Here is a 22,213-nt window from a genome sequence, read left to right as displayed (position 1 = left end):
GAGAGATGGAATGGAGCTCGAACAAAATGAGAGGTTATAGAATAATTTCCTTGATGTAAACATAACAAAAGCCAATAAAAAAACTCAAAACTTTAAGCTGAAATTTATAGTTATTTGGTTAAAATAATAATAACACAATGTTATTACCACATGTAAAGGAACAAATCAAACTCATAAGATGAAACGCTTCAAAGATCATATTAATTATCTGAAAATCAAAGTATAAATGGTCGTGAATTAACAAATCTCTAGAAGACGAAACACTTTAACGTTTAGATTAGGTACCTAAATATCAAAATATAAGGTGGCATTCATAAAAAACAATACAAGGCGGCATTGAATTAGATTATATAGTTCAACCAACCAAAAAATATATTGTTCAACAAATGTTTTATGAACAAATAAATATGATGACAAACAAATGAAAGATACAGAGAAAAGCCAAATCTTTTTGGAAAAAAAAACCTTATTAGTTGGATTTGGGAGAGATGAGCTGAGGTAATTGGAGTCAATAGCAGCCACAATAGTCTTCTACGGTTGGACCTAGTTTTATATAATGACAAAGGATGGATGCGATCAAGCGCCCTTCAGAATACAGTCCGAAATTCAATAGGGCATGAAGGCATTGAATAACAAAAGTGGCTGGCCCAGAATGTGGAGAATTACTATCAATACATAAGAATATTAATCAAATTTAACTAAATATCAAATAATAAGAACATAATGATCAATAAAGGTAAGATAAGATTCAAATTCTAAAAGTATGTAAGCCAGAAAATATATTATAATGTATATGTTTAATTAATAAAGTAATGGTTTAGTAAATGCCAATGGAACAACAACAAATAAGAAATGATTACCTGAATCCAAGCTAAAGATAAGTCTTCTTGTCTTCATTAATTAAAAATTCAAGCACTCTTCTTCAACACATTCTACCGATCAATACAAAATGAAAGAGATAATACGTAAAAGAAAATTAATATAGATTGATAATTTTAAGAAATTCAGTAGTTTATAAACTCTTTAAAAAAGTGATAACTTAATCGTGTGATTAAACTTATCCATTTAATGGAGGGATAATTAAGGGATTATTTTTATGAATTATCTTTTGATCAATTAAAAAACAAATAAATAGGCTATTTGTATTGATTAGAAAGTTTGTTTAGATTAAAAACTAATTAAATTAGATAAACTAAAATAAGTAGTTTTAAAAAATTGGAGACTACCATAATGCTCTATTTGGTGAGAATCAATGAGAGGGCTCCGTTGGTCCTCTCAATTATATAAGTATATAGATTTTGCATTCACATTGTAACCGATTCATGATTAGGATAACAGAAGTTGATCTTAGAGCATCCACAATGGAGTGCTACTTTTTATGTCAAATTTAGCATGAAAAAATGACAAAATGCTAAATATAGAATAATTTTTTAATTTTATCTCCAATGCAAAATGTTATAATAAGTGTTATAACTACTTATTATGACGATGATGATTATTATTCTTTATTAAAATTCAATTATATGTTTTATAATCTTTTACAATATACTACGAGCACGTATAGAAGTGATGCCCTTTGCCTTAGCAATATGGAACAAGAATAATTATTTTTTATTTGATATAATAATGAGCTATTTAAAATAGAATTGTTACGTGAATTAATAAATTAAAAATAAAATATTTTAATATATTGGCGTGCGGTCTACAATTAAAAAAATTTAATCAATTGAGATCGTAAAAATAAAAAAGAGAGCATAAATTTAAAAATAAAAATAAATAAAAATAAAGCAAAGAAAATAATAGTAAGATCATACTTAAAAATGAATTTTGATTGGTTATTCAACTTTAGCATACGCTATAATGAGTTTTAAAATTTAACATGTAATATAGCATATGCTAAATTTAACATGGAGTATAGCATTGTATTGAATTTGAATTTTATGTCTCAATGTTAAATTATAGCATTAGTATGCCAATTTAACTTTACATTGTGGATGCTTTTAATTGTGAAATTATTTTACAATCTTGTAATAGTTAAATTGGTTAATTAAGTAGCACTAAAATGATTAATTAACCAATTAATAGCACACCTAAGTGAACAATTTTGTTGAAATTTTGTTTGAATTTTAAGCTATTGAGATAACCGGATATTTACTCATGGATAATTAAATTGAATACTGCTACATTTTTGAATAGTTCTCTTCTACCAATTGAAAAATAAAATTATATGGCAATCAACTATAACCCTGGAACCCTATCATAGGGGTGTGCATCGGTCGGTTCGCTCACCGAACCGACCGAAACCAAATTAACCGAACTCAAAATGTTAGAAATTTTCAAAATCGAAACCGAACCAATCTATATTGAAACCGAATCGAAACCGAATCAAAATAATATTTCGGTTTGGTCGGTTATTTCGGTTAACCGAAATAACCAAATTTTATTAAAATTAATTATTAAAAATAAAAAACAAAATACAATATAATAATTTTAATACTAATTTATAATTTAAGTACAATTTTAGGGGTTTTAGTAACCAAATTCTAATAAAATTACAAAATTACCTTAACTTTAAAAAAAATACAAAAATTACACAATTAATATATATAATTCGGTTGTTTCGGTCGGTTCGGTTAATTCAGAAATTCCATAGCCAAAACCGAACCGAACCGAATTAACCAAACTTTTTAAAAATAAAAACCGAAACCAAACCGAATTAACCAAAACCTGAACCAAATTAAAATTTCGGTTTGGTTCGGTCGGTTAATTTGGTTTTAACCGAATACTGCAGACCCCTACCCTATTGAGTCATTTAAACCTGCAAATATTTGTTAAAAACTAAAAATACTCTTTTTCCCATCAATGTGGGTGTTTGTTAACCGCTTTCATTTTTAGACCAATCTCTCATGTAAATCTTAATTTTTTTTTTCTTAATGGACTCGTGTAACCGTAAACCTCAAATTTTTATAACCTTAAATTTTTGTGGATAAATTCTCTTTTAGAAGGTAACTTAAAAAAATGGAGATAATATAGTTAGTATTTAGAGTCTATATCTTGTCGATAACGATGAATAGTTAAAAATTTATTTTTATTTAAAAAGTTTAAAAATTGAGTAATCTATATAGATTAAAAACTCATTAAAATAAATAAATAAATAGTTTAAAAGATGAGAATCCGTTAGAATGCTCTATTTAATGAGAAAATTTTGCTGGTTTTCTGCTATAAGTCCTATTGTTATGGCATTAGAAAATGATTTTGTTTACCAATATGGATCATATGCAATAAAGTGTATGTAGATCAATATTAATCATGAATTTATCAGATTGTCACTCAAAGGATGCATGTTAATTCACCAAATAACCAGTTTTTTTTGCTCAACATTTAAAAAAATTATAATCCCTTATATGCAAAAGTTGCAGGTAAAAGCAGTATATTACCCGATAATTGTTTTTCTTTTCCTCTCCAATCTTCGCAATAACTTCTTTGTCTTGCTGTGATAAAACATCAGGATGCATAACTAAAGCAGAAAAACCAGGGAACCACTTTTGAGTATTCCACCAATAGGTTAGCGAAGGGGCGTAGTGAGCAACACGGAGATTGTTGAGCATAAAAACAATTCATATGGCAATTAATAAAATAATCACACTGATAATACATAAGGTCAAGTTGTAATTGCATTAACTTCTAATAAGTAGAAGTTTGCTTATATCCGTAATTGATGTTGGTACTTGGTACACAATTTTAAAAAAATAAAATTAATATTAGAAACTAAATACTACAAAATGTACTAAGTATTAGGTTTAAAGATAAGTATTCTATTAAAATCATTAGAAATAATAAGATTAAATTAAGTATCTTAGAATGCTCAATTATATAATATATAGATTTATATGAATGATTAACAGTATATTATTTACATCATTGGAAATAATATAATATTTACACATTGTTTTGATTTTCTTTCACAAGATTTATTAAATATATTGTTATTATGTTATATAATACAATTTTAGATAATAGTCTGCCAGAGGTTTTTTTTCTATTATTGTTATTTATATCTCTCGCTATTTTATAGTCAATGGTGAAATCTTGGCCATACGTATGCGATCTCTCAATGCTTACTCTCCTAGCTATGCACATTTGATATCTATTTTTAATTTGACGAGAAACATAAAATTAAGAATACATTTACTTTGTCAAAATGAGTTTAAAAGTAATTTTTCCTTCTCCGTCTCTGTATTATTGAGAGAAGCATATCTGAAGCAGAACGGTGAGAAGTATATATTGGGCAAAGTAGCTAGGTTGAAAGACCGACTAAGGAGTAGTTTAGCCATTTAGCTTCTTTACTAGGGTGTTTATACTTTTTTTCCTAGTTTAATTTTGATCTTGATTCTCTGGTTTAATTTTATAGCATGAATTGTTAGTCCTAATTGGACCGGACTTTTAGGTCCCGATTCAAGATTAATTAATATTCATACCAAATCTGATTTATAAACTGAATGTACTCCCTCCGTCCCGTAAAGATAGAAAAAGTAGCTACTTTTTATGTCCCACAAAAATAGAAAAAGTAGTGTTAGTTAACTATAAAATTATTAAAATACCCTTATATCAACATTAATTGATTTAAAGTTTCAATGTATTCTTTTCATACATCTAAAATTCTATTGGCTAATATTTATATAGTGGCTTTGGGTTGTGTGAATCACTAATTTACTATGATTTACTTCAAGAAATTAAAAGGACAATTTAGAAAAATTATCACACATTACCTATAATTAACTACTTTCTTAATTCTTGTGAAAGAGCTACTTTTTCTATCTTTACGAGACGGAGGGAGTATGTGCTTTGGTTAAAAAAATCAGTAGAATAATAATTAAAAGGAAAAACCCATTTCGAGGTCCTCAAAGTATACCGTTTTTTATTATCTAGTCCCTGAACTAATTTTTGTCTTTTACTGGTCCTTTAACTCTACGGAAACACATCTTTAAGTCCTTCGAGTGTTGTCTGTTAAGTGTGTGGGGTCACGTACTGTCAACTATCGGAAAAGTCTAAAATATATTCCACGTAGGAAAGATTTTTTTGGTAAAGATTTAAAAATAACTTTAAGAATTTTTTTTATGCATTTATCCATTCATCTTCCTTGACACTGTTCATCTTCTTCCTAAACTAGTCACCATTTACACTGTTCATCTTCTTCCCTAACTCTTCACTTATTCTCATGTTTTAAAATTTCATCCTCTTAAAACAAAAATCAAGAAAAATCCACAAACCCATCTTCAAAATTGAAAAACCCATCTTTAAAATTGAAAAACTAATCTTCAAAACTTAATAACCGATCATTAAAAAGAACTTGTGGAAAATTGGCGGAATAAATAATAATTAAAAATGATCTCAGATGGGATTGGTAACCTTAATCTTCTCAAACGCCATGACTTTATTTTGGGTAATCTGAGTTTTGGTTTGTTCAAAAAGTGAAATGGGTATTGACTTTTAGAGATGATTGTGCAGCAAAAGTTGAATAAAAAGATATAAAAAATTAGCGGAGCAACGACCAACAACGGTGGAAGAGCAACGAGCAGCGGCGCTATAGGAGGAACGAGCAGCGGCGTGAACCGCAAGAGATTCGACGAAGTGAGGAAAAAGATCAAGGTGACTAATTTGATGGCCGATCCAGGTAGAAGAAACTGATCCCCTCTTTGTGAAACTTGTGCATGCGGCTGAAGAATAATTTTATTGGGTTCTTTGAATTCTTTTGGTTGATCAATAAAATTCTTATATAACATTAATCTATACCAAATTCAGTTTAATTAATCTGTCTTAATTTGTGGATTAAGAGAAGTGTCAATTTTGGATTAAGAAGAGCCATCGTTATGCTTTTACAGGTCTGGTGGAAGAATGAAGATGATGGTAAAAATGTAAAATGGTCCTTAATCTTGTAAACAAACAATTTTAAACTAAAAAAAGATTTATTTGTCCTATGTGGAAGCTTTTAAAGACTCACTCTCCATTGTTGGAGTGTGAATCTCACACTAATAACGGACATCATCTAGGGACTCAAATATGTGTTTCCGTGGAGTTAAAGTACCAGTAAAAGACAAAAATTAGTTCGGGGACTAGATAATCAAACGTTGTATATTTTAAGGACCTGGAAATGGATTTTTCCTAATTAAAAATAGAAGTCTAATTGACCGCTGAACATAATTCATGAATTATACTGTTGGATTACTGATAATTTAGTCTAAAGTTGCACAATCAAAACACTAGAGTTTGAGGTTTGATAGTCTAGTTGGCGCAGTTGTGCTCCGCATGTGCGGCAAGTTAAAACTTCATGGCTTTCAAGGAAGGTGATATATATGCGAGAAAGTATAATGATACATATACATATATTTTTTTTTAATGGAGATAGAGATTTTATTTTCTTTTTTTAAAGCTAGAATTTAGATACAAATGTTGAAGGTTTCGAAAGTATCGAAAGTCTTATACAAATCACTAATAAAACTTTCAAAACTCTAATCATCAACCAAACAGAAACTATTAAAATTCAAGTAAAAAATAATCGAAAAAAAAGAAAAGAAAAAGAAGCATTTGATTTGCTAAACCGTTGCCTCCATTTCTTGATTTGAGGCTCTCAACTAGGGAGGAGCGGGATTTTAATTTTTTTTATTTCCGATTGAAGCTGTGAAACCGTTCGATCCTCTAAATTCCTACTTTCCAAACTTTTACTTCAACAAGAATCAACAAGATAGATCTGACATCATTTTCATTATCCACATCAAAACTTCTTGGATCACAAAAAGTTTGAATATAATCTCCAATAAACACCATAGATCTTTAAAATGACTCAAAAATACGACATGCAACAAGAAAAACCACCCTAAAAAAATTATTCAACCCTAAAACTCCAAAAAATTACTCAACCCTAAAAAACTACAAATAAACTTATATATATATATATATATATATATATATATATATATATATATATATATATATTACTATTTATAAATATATGTAAATTTAAACGCCAATCACGCCATCCACATTATTTAGTTGAATGTATCGCCTTTACGAGTTCGCCAACGTGGGAAAACGATGCCGCAACTGCTGTTTCTGACGTTTTGAGTCTTCTTCAAATGCCTTCAATAAATCGTCGAATTTTTCCTTCCTCTTAATACATGAGGGATCGAACTCAAGACTCTTACGTCTTATGCCTCACTCCTTAGCCAATTGAGCTAGAAGGTTATCAGCATTTTGATATTATTTTTGACTCGTGTTAAAAAGTATGATATGCCTGTCCCAGCTAATGCAAAATATATGTGAACCTATGCAACCATATGCTTTAAGTTATTCTCAAGGAGACATAAAAATTCAATTTTGTATTTTTTATAATATGTATAAAATTTTAAGATAAAATATATTTTATAAAATCATTTTTTAATTTTTGAGCTAACTAAATTATTATAGAATCATATTCTGCTTTCTTGTTTGCCTTACGGGTCTTTTTCAGCTTTCTATATGGTCATCATAGTCTGAACGGATGCTCTTTCTTAATTTGACAGAAAGTGGTTCCTTATTTTATTTTCATCACCTATTAAAATCATATAATCCATGTATGCTTGTCATCGAAGCACCACCCTTTTTCAATCTCCCGAGAGTGGCAATTGATTCAATGTGGATTGACGACTCGTTATCGGCTCGACCAACCAGAACCTTTATGCCTAATAGGGGCTCTGTTCCATACACATATCTGTCCTGATGCTATGATCAGGATGTGTTTGACTCGCGGAATTGAAACTATTTATACTTGACTTGCTCTGAAAAATTTATTGATATGTAATATGTGTAACAATAAACTTAATCTGAAGTCCTTCACCAAGTGAAAGGCATTTAAAGAAGGTTAACATTTTTAAAATGTCTCTAATAAGTCTATATACACCATAGAATGACGATTCTATAACCTAAAAAATTTACGGATTTGTTCTTCATTCTGTCACGATTTAAGTTTAATTCGATTAAATAATGTTGTAAATTTAATTGTATTTTTTCTCGATTTTTATATTCTTTTAATTTTTCGTTTACTCAGTGTATTTTAAAGGGTTAATGTCGTAAAAATTCACCAACTTTACACGTTTTCTCATTTTAATCACGTAATTTAATTGTTCTTATTTTCATGCACGAACTACCACTTTTTCTCAAATTCATGCACGTGCTGAGGTGTCACAGCTCCATTGGTGTAATTCGCTGAGGTGGATGTCATTTTACAAATGAATGAGTGTCACCTCAGCAGCGTGTATAAATTTACGAATCTCCATACAGTGTGTCTATGTTAGTTATTCTGGTTTTGATTTTCTTCCACAAAATTTAGTTAGATATATTATTATTATGTTATACAATAAAATTTTAAATAATGGTAGATGCTAGGGGCATAAATAGTTATTATTTGGTGCCATAGATTTTTTTTTATTGTTATTATTTTGACGGGAAGTTTCATCTGCTGCTATTACTGCAGTCAACGTTGAAATGTTCACCATACATATATGATCTCTCTATACTATTGTCCTTTTCCCACAATTAGGATATATAAATTACAATGATTAATAATCATTTGACGTAAAAACAAGAAAAATTAAATATAATATGCTTATAACACATATTATACGATCAATCTGTTCAAAAGTATAGGTATGAATTTATTTAATTATTTAAATATTATATAAATTTATCTAATATAAGATAAATTAGTTTTATCGATATTTATTAAAATAAATAATATAATAATTTTATTAATATAATTAAGGAATTAATAGAATCAAAAATTAAATCATATTTAAACATACTTAATTATATTTAATCATGTTGAAATGGATTAAATATGTTTTATTAATTTAGATATATAATTCATCATGGATTCATTTATATACGAATTTATTTCTATCAAACTAAAATTTATTATCGAATGGGACCCGCTGGTTGAATCGGTTGAATTGGAAACTCGTGGTCCAATTAATTTTAAACCTAAAAATACGGTCTAATCGAATTGAACCAAAGGTTGAATCATTATTGACACAGTTGAACGGTTGTGTAGTCAGGTAAACCATAAATCGTGTTTAAAAACTATCTTATTATATTATCTATTCACTCCATTGAATTGGGGATTAAATCAGAAATTGGTGGGTGCCATTTAATTATAAGATTTGAGAGGTCTTTCCACAATTTTTTCTATTGCAAAGTCTACATATGAATGGTTGGACCAGCAATACTTGATAATTTTGCAACTGTGGGCTCTCAAGGCTACATCAGATTCTGAATTACAAAGTGTATCATAATCAAACAAGTTCTCTAAAATTTCCATGAGCTATTTTTATCTCCATTTCAGTCAGGAAACGGAACAAATTGTGACGACATTTTTACGTTATTGTTTGATATAGTTTGAAATTCTTATTTTGATGATAAACGGAAAACAAGAAAACATCACAAAATTACTGCTTTTCTCGATTTTGCTTGTTTTTTGAAGTCATATTCATGCGTGTCTCGTGTAAACTGTTAATTGTTCTGATATTCTTTCATAAGTTAGCAAATTTTTCTGGTAATGTTCTTTCACAAGTTATGCAATGCAGCAAAATATATGTGAACGTATGCATCAGTTTTATATGTTTTCATATTACATACGTTACAAATGGAAAAGTAGATTAAAAATTTGATGGATACATAAAAAAATAAAATAGAATGTAATGAATAGGGGGTGAGATATTTTGGTGATATATTATTGTTTTATAATAGAATGATGTGAGATATTGATGCGAACTAAATTATTACTAAACTTATGAAGCTCAGGGGAATTCATTTTATTGAGTTTATAATCTTGTTATTTTTTTTGTGGGTTTGGGTATGTTGTCCGGTCAATCGCACGATATTAGAAAATTTAAGCTTTATTGATATCAAAAAATTAGTGAATACAAGAAGGAGTACTACTCCTTTTATACTGATTACTAAATCAGATTACTTAATGACTAAGCTAACTATACTAGCTAAGAAAACACACATTCTGTGTGTGTGAAATGCCAGGCTGTACTGAGCTGGCATGAGCTGTACAAACATGAGAAACATGTGAAGTTTGACCTTGAAGCTTGATGATTGACTTTAAGCTGATGAGGCTTGTAAGACTAGCTTGCAGCAGCAGAAATTGCAACTTGAAGCTTGCAGCAGCAGAATGCATAATGCAGCTGAATGCAGAGAATCAATAACTCTGTTACCCCCCCTCAAGGTGGATCATACAAATTCTGGAGATACAGCTTGGAGATAGCTGTTTGATAAGTAGATGGAGGTAATGGCTTTGTAAGGCAGTCAGCAACTTGATTAGCAGATGAAACAGGCAGCAAATGAACTAATCCAGAATTCAACTTCTCTCTAATAACATGGCAATCAATCTCTATATGTTTTGTCCTTTCATGAAAAACAGGATTATGAGCAAGCTGTATAGCAGAATTATTATCACAGTATACTTGAGCTGGAAGAGATACTGGTGCTTGCAAATCCTGAAACAAGTAGGATAACCATTGAATCTCACAAACCAGACTAGCAAGGGCCCTGTACTCAGCTTCAGAGCTAGACCTTGAAACTGTAGTCTGCTTTTTGGAACGCCAAGAAATTAAAGATGATCCCAGAAACACACAATATCCTGAAATGGACTTTCTAGTATCAGGGCATGAAGCCCAATCAGAGTCTGTGAAAGCCTGCAGCTTGAGAGCAGAATCTGCAGAAAAGAAAAGTCCAGTGCCAGGAGAACCTTTGATATATCTCAAAACTCTATGAGCAGCCTTGAGGTGTGAATCAGTTGGACAATCCAAAAATTGAGATAATTGTTGCACAGCAAATGATAAATCAGGCCTAGTTGTGCACAAGTATAACAACTTTCCAACTAATCTCCTGTATTCAGTATTATCAACAATAAGCTTGGAAGGATCTTTAACTAGCCTTGGAGAATTAACCATAGGAGTAGAGACTGGTTTACTGTCAAGAAAACCAGTGTCTGTGAGCAAATCCAAAGCATATTTCCTTTGTGACAAATTGATCCCTTTATCAGTTCTAGCAACCTCTAAGCCAAGGAAAAACTTGAGCTTACCAAGATCTTTAATACTAAAAGCAGTATGCAAATAATGTTTGATCTCAGTAATTGCTGCCATAGAAGTACTAGCAATAATGACATCATCAACATAGATGAGCAGAGCAATGAACATGTCAGAATTTTGCTTAACAAATAAAGAGGGATCAGCAGAAGAGATTTTGAAACCTTGATTCAAAAGAGCAGAAGTAAGTTTTGAATTCCACTGTCTGCTGGCCTGCTTCAAACCATATAGAGATTTTTCAAGTTTGCACACTTTTGAAGTTCCAGTAACCATCTCAAAACCTGGAGGAAGTTTCATGTATACCTCTTCATTCAAATCTCCATGTAAGAATGCATTATTAATGTCCAACTGATGAAGATGCCACCCATTAATAGCTGCTAGAGACAGTAATGTTCTTATAGTGGTCATCTTTGCAACAGGAGAAAATGTTTCAGTGTAGTCCAACCCCTCTTGCTGAGTATAACCTTTTGCTACCAACCTTGCTTTGTATCTTTCTATGCTCCCATCTGCTTTATACTTTATTTTGTAGACCCATTTGCAGCCAATTGCAGATTTAGAGACAGGTAAATCTGTAATTGTCCATGTATTATTGTTTTCAAGAGCTTGTATTTCCTTCTGCATAGCCTCCTGCCATTCAACAGACTTTATAGCTTCACTATAAGTTGAAGGTTCTGAAATAGATGAAATAGTGAGTGAAAAATGTCTGTGATTATGTGATAATCTATGATAACTCAGAACAGAAGAAACTGAATGAGGGCTAGTTATTGGTTTAGCAAGAGAAGGTGGTAGAGAAACTGAGTATTTTTGAAGATGAGAAGGAAGACTAGTAAGTCTAGTAGACCTTCTTAATACTGGAAAATCTGTATCTGGAAACATAGAAACTGGCTCAGATGATAGAACTGGAGGATTTTGCCAAGGAGAAGATGGATTTTGAGAAGGAGATTGAGATGGAGATGAAGGTGAAGATGGAGAAGAGGATAGAGAATTCTGCAAATGGAAAGAATCATAATCCAGATTTGAAAAACTGGGATTAGATGCTGCAGAAGAATTTGGTACTGAGAAGGGAAAAATCCTTTCATAGAAGATTACATCTCTAGAAATGAGAATGGTTCTATTGAGTAAATTATAGAGAATGAAACCTTTTGTGTGTGGAGGATAGCCTAAGAAAATACATTTCATGGCCCTTGAATCAAATTTCTGCTTGTAATCCACCACAGAAGCAAAAGCCAAACAACCAAAAACCTTCATATGACCATATGTAGGAGCATGACCATAAAGTCTGTTAAAAGGAGTTTGTTCAAGAATGACAGGAGATGGAGTCCTGTTTATCAGATATACAGCATGAAGCACACAGTAGGACCAGAATTGCATAGACAGTGAAGCCTGTAGTTTAAGAGCTCTAGCAATATTTAAAATATGTTGATGCTTCCTTTCAACTACACTGTTTTGTTGAGGAGTATAGACACATGTAGTTTGGTGTACAATGCCAAATCTATGATAGAAATCTGGAAAAACAAATTCCAGGCCATTATCTGATCTAATCCTCTTAATGGTTGTGGAGAATTGATTCTGCACATGAGTAACAAAATTCTGCAAATGTCCCCTTGTCTCTGATTTGGTTTTCATTAAGAATAACCAAGTGTACCTTGAGTGATCATCAACCAAAGTCAGAAAATATTTATATCCTTGCAGAGAAGGTGTACTTACTGGTCCCCATATGTCTATATGAACCAAATCAAAAACAGCAGCACTAGTAGATTGACTTATTGGAAAAGGTAACCTTTTCTGTTTTGCATAATGGCAAATATCACAGACATCAATATCAGAAACTTTCACACAATCATCAAGCTTCTGTAACATTTTCAATCTACTAGGAGATAGATGGCCAAGTCTATAATGCCAAATGTCTATCTCTTTATTTCTATTTACATTATTACTAACAGCATGGCACTTTGGAACAACACTTTCATTTTGCAGCAGAAGATATAATCCTTCTTGTTTCTTAGCTAGACCAATCATTCTCCATGTACTCATTTCCTGTATATAACAGGAATCATGATAGAGGATTAAGCAAACATTCTTGTCATCTGTGAGTTTGCTTGCAGAGATAAGATTGAAGGTAAAGTCAGGAACATATAACACATTATTCAGTGTTAATGCATTTGTCAACTGCACTGTTCCAATGTGAGTGACTTTAATCAACTGACCAGTGGGCAACTTCACATGAACATTCTCAACAAGTTGAGATGTTTTGAAAAGAGAAAAGTTGCATATAATATGGTCAGTAGCACCAGTATCCAGAATCCATTTATTCTTATAAGAACATGAAGTAAAAAGGCAATGGTGTATATTACCTTCTACTGAATCTGGCTTGAAATTACTAGTGAGTGAATTAATCTGAACTGGTCCCTTAGGAGATTCATTCTGAATAAGTGCCATCAACTTCTTACACTGCTCCCGAGTGAATGGAAAAGTCATTCCATTATTGTTTGAGATGTTCTTAGAACAAGAACTTTCTGCAAAATTTCCTCCACCAGCATTTGTTTCCAGGAAATCTGAACCAGTAAATTCAACTTGATTAGCATATGAGTTCTCCATCTTACTCCTTGGCTGATAGCCTGGTGGATAGCCATGTTTTCTGTAACAAATATCAGCAGTGTGATTAGTGTAACCACAATAAGAACATAGTTTTGATTTGGACCCCTGCATAGGATAACTTCCTCTGCCTCTAAAGTTTCCTCTGAAATTTCCTCTACCTCTTGCATAGCAAACATTTGACTCATATCCAGCATTAAAATCATGTGACTCTTCTTCACTGGAGAATTCCATATTTCCCTTACTCATTAAAACATTTGAATCCATATTCCTCATTATAGGAGGGTTGCTGAACTGCCTTTCATTCTGAATCACCATTGAAAAAACTTTGTTCATAGGTAAGATTGGTTCAATCATTAGAATTTGCTGCTTCACATTTGCAAACTGATCATTCAGGCCTTTTAAAAACTTTATCACTTGATCAACTGATCTATCTCTTCTAAGTATTTCAAGAGCATTGCAGGTACACCTTGGAATACATAAGCATACAGGAAAAGGCCTCAAACTTAATAACTCATCCCAAAGAGTCTTAAGATGAGTAAAATACTCAGTCACACTTAGATTATTCTGCTGAAAACTATAGATTTCTTCTTGAATATCTCCAATTCTATAAGCATCTCCCTGTGAAAATCTATCTTTAAGATCATTCCATATTTCCAAAGCTGTATCCAGACAAGATATACTATCAGCTATTGTAGGTGTAACAGCACGATAGAGCCACTGCATCACCATAGTATTTGATCTTTCCCAGGCTTCATAGATCTGATCATTTACATCAGGCATTGTAATTGATCCATTTACAAATTTGAACTTGTTTTTGGATATCAGGCCCATTCTCATTGACCTGCACCATGAATGATAATTGCTTCCATGGAGTAAGCTTGAAACTAAAACCAGAGATGGATTTTCATTCGGATGTAGAAAGTAGGGACTTGAAAGTGCTTCTTCAGGTCTGATTGCCATTGAATAATGTTTGATTAGTGAGAGAAATAAGAATCTGCTATGAATTCTTAAGAGAAATGAGAAAAAAAAAATGTCTGTTTGGTTGCTGAGAAAGTGGTAACTGCCACCTAGAAAATTTTAAGAGAGCAAAATAGCTCTGATACCATATTAGAAAATTTAAGCTTTATTGATATCAAAAAATTAGTGAATACAAGAAGGAGTACTACTCCTTTTATACTGATTACTAAATCAGATTACTTAATGACTAAGCTAACTATACTAGCTAAGAAAACACACATTCTGTGTGTGTGAAATGCCAGGCTGTACTGAGCTGGCATGAGCTGTACAAACATGAGAAACATGTGAAGTTTGACCTTGAAGCTTGATGATTGACTTTAAGCTGATGAGGCTTGTAAGACTAGCTTGCAGCAGCAGAAATTGCAACTTGAAGCTTGCAGCAGCAGAATGCATAATGCAGCTGAATGCAGAGAATCAATAACTCTGTTACACGACCTGGTCCGGATGGGTGTTTCGACACTTTACTTTTTGGATGTGTAATTAATTAATTAATTAATTTAATTCTTACGTAATAGTTTTATTTTCAAATAAAAACACATCACTTGATTTATTCCTATGTTTTTTATTTTATTTATTATAAAAAACGTTTCCTGTATTAATTATATTTCTAACAGCTCTATTTTTAAAGGCTATAAATATTGGTTTCCTCTTAAAGACACGGAAAAAGTGCGCAATAGAAAAAAAATGTTTTATAAAATTGTTATCACAGTGCAGTGGTCATAATATTTTTTGCCTGTTCTATCCTAGGGACGCCACGATTGTCAGTTAGTATTGCATCATCGAGCTGTGTCTGAAACGTCTAAAAAAGCGACCCAATCCGTGATTCAGTCTCATCGAGTTCCAGTTCTTTTTCAGCAACTGTTTCAACATATATTACGATAAAACGTATAACCAATTCAAGTCGGTGTATAATGTGCACAAGAAAATGCATACCGAAAAGCTCATACATATAGGAAACATGCAACAGATAAAAAAAAGATCGTCGATTTTTTTTATTACTGAGACGCGAGAAAGAGGGAGAGATTTAATTAATGGAATTCCATGTAGGTCGGATGACCCCAATGCCCTATGTCGGAACCTTGAAGTAAAGCTGCAAAATGCGTAGTTTAAATTTTAATATACGTGCCAAAATTGCAAATGCAAATGTATAAAATAGCTTACTGTTTATTTTAGTTTCCTTACCAAATGTTTATTTTAGTATTACTCCAACTAATGTTTACATGATTTTATTATAACATTTTATATGATTTTATTATTTAAACCTTTATAGATGCAACAAACTAAATTTTACCATATTTAAATTAACTATTTTATCATAAAAGAAAGATTATAATGGATATCTTATATTTAAAATTGGCTTAATCGTCTAAAAATGATCCATTTTTCTTATTATTTTTGTTTATGGCTCAAACTTTCAAAATCGTCAACTTTAATCTATTTTTTGATTTTTAATTTCAATTTTAGCAATTTTTTCAAATTAGAGTGGAAAAAAATTCTAATATGCATTTTATATTATTTCAATTTACCATAAATTTTTTAATACATGAAGGTGTATTTAATTTTTTTCACATTAATTTAAACAAATTGCTACAATTGAAACGGAAAATTGATAAATGGCTAAAATAAACAATTTAAAAGATTAAACCATAAACAAGAAATCAAAAAAATTGAATATTTTTCAATAGTAAGCTTTTAATATTTACTTTAATCTTAACTACTACCCCCTCTGTTTTTTTCAGTTCCATTTAGAAAAAATTGCACATATCAAAATAGTGCTCATTTATCTTAAATTATAAAAAAAATACGAATATAGCCCTATTAGTTAATAAATACTTTCTAAAGTAAAACATAGAGTCATTTATTAGGTATAAATAAATTTAGAAGATAAATATTAAAATTACCTTAAATCTCTAAATGGACAACTATTTATAAATAAATATAATTGGCTAAATGGACAATAAAAAAAAGTAATTTTATACATGAGCATTTATAAATTATCAAACAATTTTCAATATTTATTATTTTTCAATCCACTAAACATATTAATTATTGTATTACTAACTGTATGCATGAGTAAAAAAGCTCCAAAACTAAAAAAGAAAAAAAAATATCGAGCTCCTACCTGCTTCCTGTAGAGCATTGCTCAATAAACTTTAAATAGACTACTGATCACATTCTAATGAAAAACACCAACCAAATTTATTTTTTCTTGTTTTGCACTATACAATTTGTAAGAGATGGCTCAAGGCTATTAAATCCTCTCCGCTAAATTTATACTAAATTCTTATACTTTTTTCCAACGTTGAAAGGGGAAGAATAATCCATCTTTTCTGCTTTCCTTCCAAGCATCCAGTATTTCATTCGCTGAGGGCGATTTAGATTCACGAGAATCGTCAATCTGGTCGATGGAGATTTCAAATTCCGTCGCATCAAAATCTTTCAAGGGTTCAGTAGATTCACCATACGCCTCATCGCAACCCAGTGACTCCAAATTGTTACGTATGTCGGCTGTTCCCTCCCGATCAGTGCTGTAATTTTGTGGGCTAGCGACCTCGTTCGAACCACAGATGACGTCAATAGCTGAATCAGTCGAACTCGGTAAGAACACTGACTTGCCGCGGCCACACAGAGAGTGTAGTGTTCTTGATAAGTTTGCAACTGTGGGTTCTGATGCATAATCGGACTTACGAAGTGCGTCTAATAGGTTCTCTAAACTTTCCTGAGTAACTTCATCTCTATTTTTCTCGAAAAGCTCTGTCCATTGCCTTTCACTGATTTGAAAAGGGGCAAGAGCAAGTGTGTTGACTAGGATGACAGATCTCTCGTAATTCTGCTGAATTGCAGCTTGGAAAACCATTTCGGTGAACAAGTAGTGATGAGGAATTTCTCCGGCTTCTAACGCTGCATCAAATGCATGCTCCAGAAGATGACACTGCATTAAGAACAAATCAAGCAAACAGAACATGAATCCAACCATGTGTATGGGTGCCCCATTCGGTTCAAGCTGAACCATACAGAAATTTTGTTTTCATTTTGACATAACTGATCCGAACCAAGAGTTTAAGGAATTAAATTTTTTAAAACCAAATCGAACTAGTCGGTTTGGTTATTCTGTTTACACCAAATTAACTACATTCTTTTTATGTCCAAAACCGAACCGAATCGAAAAGCCAAAAACAATTTATAATGTGGAACCAAATTTGTCGGTTCGGTTCGGTTCGATTATTCGATTTGGTTCGGGTTTTTCATGCCTCAACCCATGCGTTGAGCTTGTTCAAATTCAAGCAGATATTCGGAGCAGGAACATGTAAACTACAATGAAAAGTTATAAAACAAAGATGCCTTCAAATATGAAATAGATCTATAACTACCTTTCCAGCTCTCGATGCTTTCACGAGTAGTGATGCATGCTTGCTTTGATCAAGTTGATATCCGGAGAATGTCATCTCCTTGTACACATGTTCGAAGTATTCCCATTGAAGTGCACTGGCAGATGCCTCGAGCATTGAGCTATATGTAAATTCATCTGGAATGAGAACAGTATCATTGTCGCCTTTGGCCCCCTTATATTCCTCGAACAACTCTTTAGCTTCTGTGAACAAATCATTCCGGCCATAAACTTTGAGCATAATATTTATGGTCCCAATATTAGGGACACAATGATCTTTCATGAATTCAAAAATAGAGATGCCGTCACTGACATGTCCGCCATCCAGAGAAGACATTATCATGCCGGTGAAAGTAACTTCCAACGGTTTACTATGACGAAGTTTTCTCATATTTTTAACCTGCACATAAATTAACAAGACGAAAAACAATCATGAATTTCTGCTCCAAGGATAACTAAGAAAATTAGCTTTCTGTAAGGATGACAACTAATAAAGAGGCACGGTTAAGCATTAATAAGCAACGCTGCAACTATACAATGGTTAAACTCAGAACCAAAAATGTTGGAAGCTTTAATCGAAACATAAATTGCACGGAAACTTATTGATTCCTACGTTTCTGCGATTTATTTTTATTTCTGGACACACTTCTAAAACTCTGAAATTTCATTAATAGCCTATTGTAAAAAATATCATTTTGCCGTGTCCGGTTTCAGAATTTTCATATATGTGTAACAAATATCAAACTAACCTCTAGCACAGCATCTTGCCACCTCCCATAGTAGCAAAGGCAGCATGCTAATTCATAATATAGACTGCCATTTCCTACAACTCCTCTTCGTTCCATACTCCTCACTGCTTCAACAGCTGCGTCGACTTTACCTTCCTCCCAAAGAGCTCTGACGATAACTGAAAAGTTCCAACATTGTTGCATTAGAGATAAAAGATCAACACCTTCCAAGACAAAAGAGACCAAATAAACTACCTTTATATGTGAGCGCTGTGGGAGTTTCTCCACTTCTATTCATCTTTCTAAATAATTCATGGACAAGGTCGTACTTCCCAGAATTCAGCATCACCTTTAAAGAAATACCTCTAGTAAGAAGACTATTATGCAAAATTTGAGGAAAAAAATCATTATCTTTTACGTCGATGTCCATCTTCTCAACCAGATTCGTCAACATAAACTTCAATATGAATGAAGAAATTTCTAAGACGAATTGGGATTGAATTTAGTACTAATTTACATATTAGCCATAAGAACTTAGGCTGAACGTGTACGAATGCTATCCTGTTCTGATTCACCTCTGATCTAATCAATCAACTAACATTGAGAAGTCTCAGTATCCAGCTTAAAATAATAAAATGTAACTTGTAGACACGTTACATCAAATTGATAGACTAGTCTACTTCCCATGTTACATCTACGAGCATGAAAGACATGTTTCATGGCTTCAGTTCCTTACCTGGGAAGTCTAACTAAGAATCAGAAATAACATGTAAAACATGTCCATGAATCAAGCAAATACCTCCATTGACAATCCATATGTTGCGCCATTGGGCTTAAGACCGCTCTTTCTTAAATCCCCAAACACCCACGACACACCCTTCCACTGTTGGGTTGGAACACAAGCATTTAATACCTAGCAAACAGGTTGAAGAAGACCAAGTTATCATACCATTAATACGGAATTGAAAGTACCTTCAGTCAATTCAAAATCAAAGGTGGCGATGCCTGCTTACAGCATTATATATAACCATATCTGGTTCGAGGATTGGATCGCAATGCTTGTACCAAGCGCTATTAGTTCTTTTAGAAGGTTTCTCCCTCATGCATTCAACAATTTTAAGCAATTCTTTGACCCAACCAGCTTGACCAAGCGTAACAGCAATGACATGATATGCAGCCATGTCGGGATATATATTGTGGTCTTCCTGAATAACTTCAAAGAAATTAAGAATAAATACAAATTCATAAGAAATATATAAACAAAATAAACATAAGAAAGCCAAAAAAATGTAGTCAGCAGATGATTACTCGCATCAAATTGAAAATGTGAAGAGCTTCCTTGGGCCTCCTTTCGATCCTTAGCACTGATAAGAGTTTTGTGTAAACAAACCTACAAATATAGTTGAGTTCTTTTAGCACAAACACATAAGTTCTTGCGCACCACTTACACGGATTTCCAAGCATAAACAACGAACAGTTGCGACAGTTATCAAAACATAATTTGGCTAGCTGAATCTCATAGCAACAAAATCAACTCCTTGAGAACATAAAAAAATAATGCTGATCAAAACAGTGAAAGAATGTTAGACATGTTTCATAAAATTAGACCTTCAATTTCTACACATAACAAAATTATGTTAAATTTATACTATTAAACAACAAATTACACTCATCTTGAAACAAAAAAAAAATAGAGAAGGAAAACCAATCACCTGCTTCTACTATTTTTTCTCTCTTTATCATTATACACCCACTCCACAATAGCCATGGCTTGTTCCCATTTCCCCAACTTCCCAAGCAGCTTCACAATCATCATCAATTGTCCTTCATTAAACCGCAATCCAGATTGCTTCATTATCTTAGCTAACTTCCAATCTCTCACAGTAAAATCCCTTTTACTTAACCTGAACACCCAAAAATAGAAAAAAAAAGCTTTAAATCAACCAAAATCATAGGTAACACGGACACGAACACGGGGAAACGGCATTATTTTAAGGTTTCCTATGTAAAAAATGAAGTTTTGTGTGTGAAACGTCAATTGTCCGGAATATTTCCGAAGCGGACCTGTTCATTGAATGAAGTGTTCATGCCACCTAAACGGGTAAAACTCATGAAAAACACACAAAAGTGCATAATTTTAGACACAAACGGCGGCGTGGCGTTATTTTAAGATTTCCTAGGTAAAAAAAATGAAGTTTCATGTCCGAGAGGCCAACCATCCGAAATATTTCCAAAACGGACCACGTTGATGGATCAAAGTGTGTCTACTACCTAAACCAAAAAAACTCATGAAAAACACACAAAAGTACACAATTTTAGACACAAACCTACTAACAAGAAACCGAATTTCCTCCTTATCATTACGGCTCCTCTTAGTTGGGTCATATTGAGATTGATTCTCACTACTTAAAAATTGACCATCATCGCCACCTTCAAATTCAATATCATTATCCAACACCCATTTCAACCCATCTTCAAAAACTTCTTTCAACTCCCTCAAAGTCTCAACCCTCAGCTTATTCCCACCATCAAACTCATTACTCCCACTCGCAATTTCCCTCAACTTAACTCTCTCAATTCTCTCCCACGGCATGCCCACCAGCAACCCACTAGACTGTGAGTCGCCTCTGATGGCTCCACTAAAGGTTTTGTACTCATTTTTTAGGGTTTGGAAATGGGATTCTTCTGCTAGAGCTTGCTTTTCTTGGTGGGTGAGTTGGGTTTGGGCGGTTTTTGAGAGTTTTCGATTGTGTTTTTGAATTTGTTTTTTGCGGAGGTTGCGGAGGATTTTGGGAGTTGGGTGTATGTTGTGTTTGAGGAGCTTGTGTTTGATGGCTTCGAGGTTTGGTTCGAATGGGGGAGGTGAGGGGACTGTGGAAGCTGCTTCCATTGATAAGTGATAAGAAAGCGAGGGAGTGTCTCGGCTTAGTGGGATATCGGCTATGGCGGGTGCTTGTAGATTGCTGTTGGGTCATGGGTTTAAGCCAGGGTTTTAGTATATTTGTTGGGCTGTTTAAAGGGCTAAAATCCATTAAGAAAAGAGAAAACTACACCCTGCACGTTTTTTTTTTGTTTTTAAATCGGAAATTTGCTTTGATTGCTTTTTTTTATATATATATCTATCTATCTATCTATATCTATCTATCTATCTATAACTATTTTATATGTGGGAAGGGGGGGGGGGACAATCAAAATTACGATAATAGACTTCATTAAGGGTATAATTCATATTAAAAAATAAAAAATTAATAAGAGTTTGTTCGCGTGAAAATATTTCCAAACTCGAATCTTTGAATTTATAGATGGGTACTGTGTGGATCGATGCTTTAACCGGTTCGGTCCGAAAAGTTGAACAG

The 22,213-nt window shown here is 32.5% G+C and overlaps 1 protein-coding gene across 1 annotated transcript; it reads right to left on the bottom strand.

Annotated features, from left to right (window-relative positions):
* Positions 1–16,888: 16,888 nt before the first annotated feature.
* LOC126655328 (pentatricopeptide repeat-containing protein At5g67570, chloroplastic) lies at positions 16,889–21,817 on the bottom strand. Its single transcript, XM_050349455.2, has 9 exons — positions 21,185–21,817; positions 20,570–20,761; positions 20,166–20,247; positions 19,871–20,062; positions 19,657–19,770; positions 19,113–19,206; positions 18,879–19,036; positions 18,113–18,529; positions 16,889–17,673 (listed from the first exon to the last, which is right to left on the bottom strand). Exons 1-9 carry the CDS (start codon positions 21,745–21,747, stop codon positions 17,026–17,028), a joined length of 2,460 nt encoding a protein of 819 aa, XP_050205412.1. The 5' UTR covers positions 21,748–21,817; the 3' UTR covers positions 16,889–17,025.
* Positions 21,818–22,213: the final 396 nt, after the last annotated feature.

The sequence above is a fragment of the Mercurialis annua genome, linkage group LG7 (assembly GCF_937616625.2).
Source record: "Mercurialis annua linkage group LG7, ddMerAnnu1.2, whole genome shotgun sequence".
Taxonomy (NCBI): domain Eukaryota; kingdom Viridiplantae; phylum Streptophyta; class Magnoliopsida; order Malpighiales; family Euphorbiaceae; genus Mercurialis; species Mercurialis annua.
This window is presented reverse-complemented; position numbering and strand designations above follow the sequence as displayed.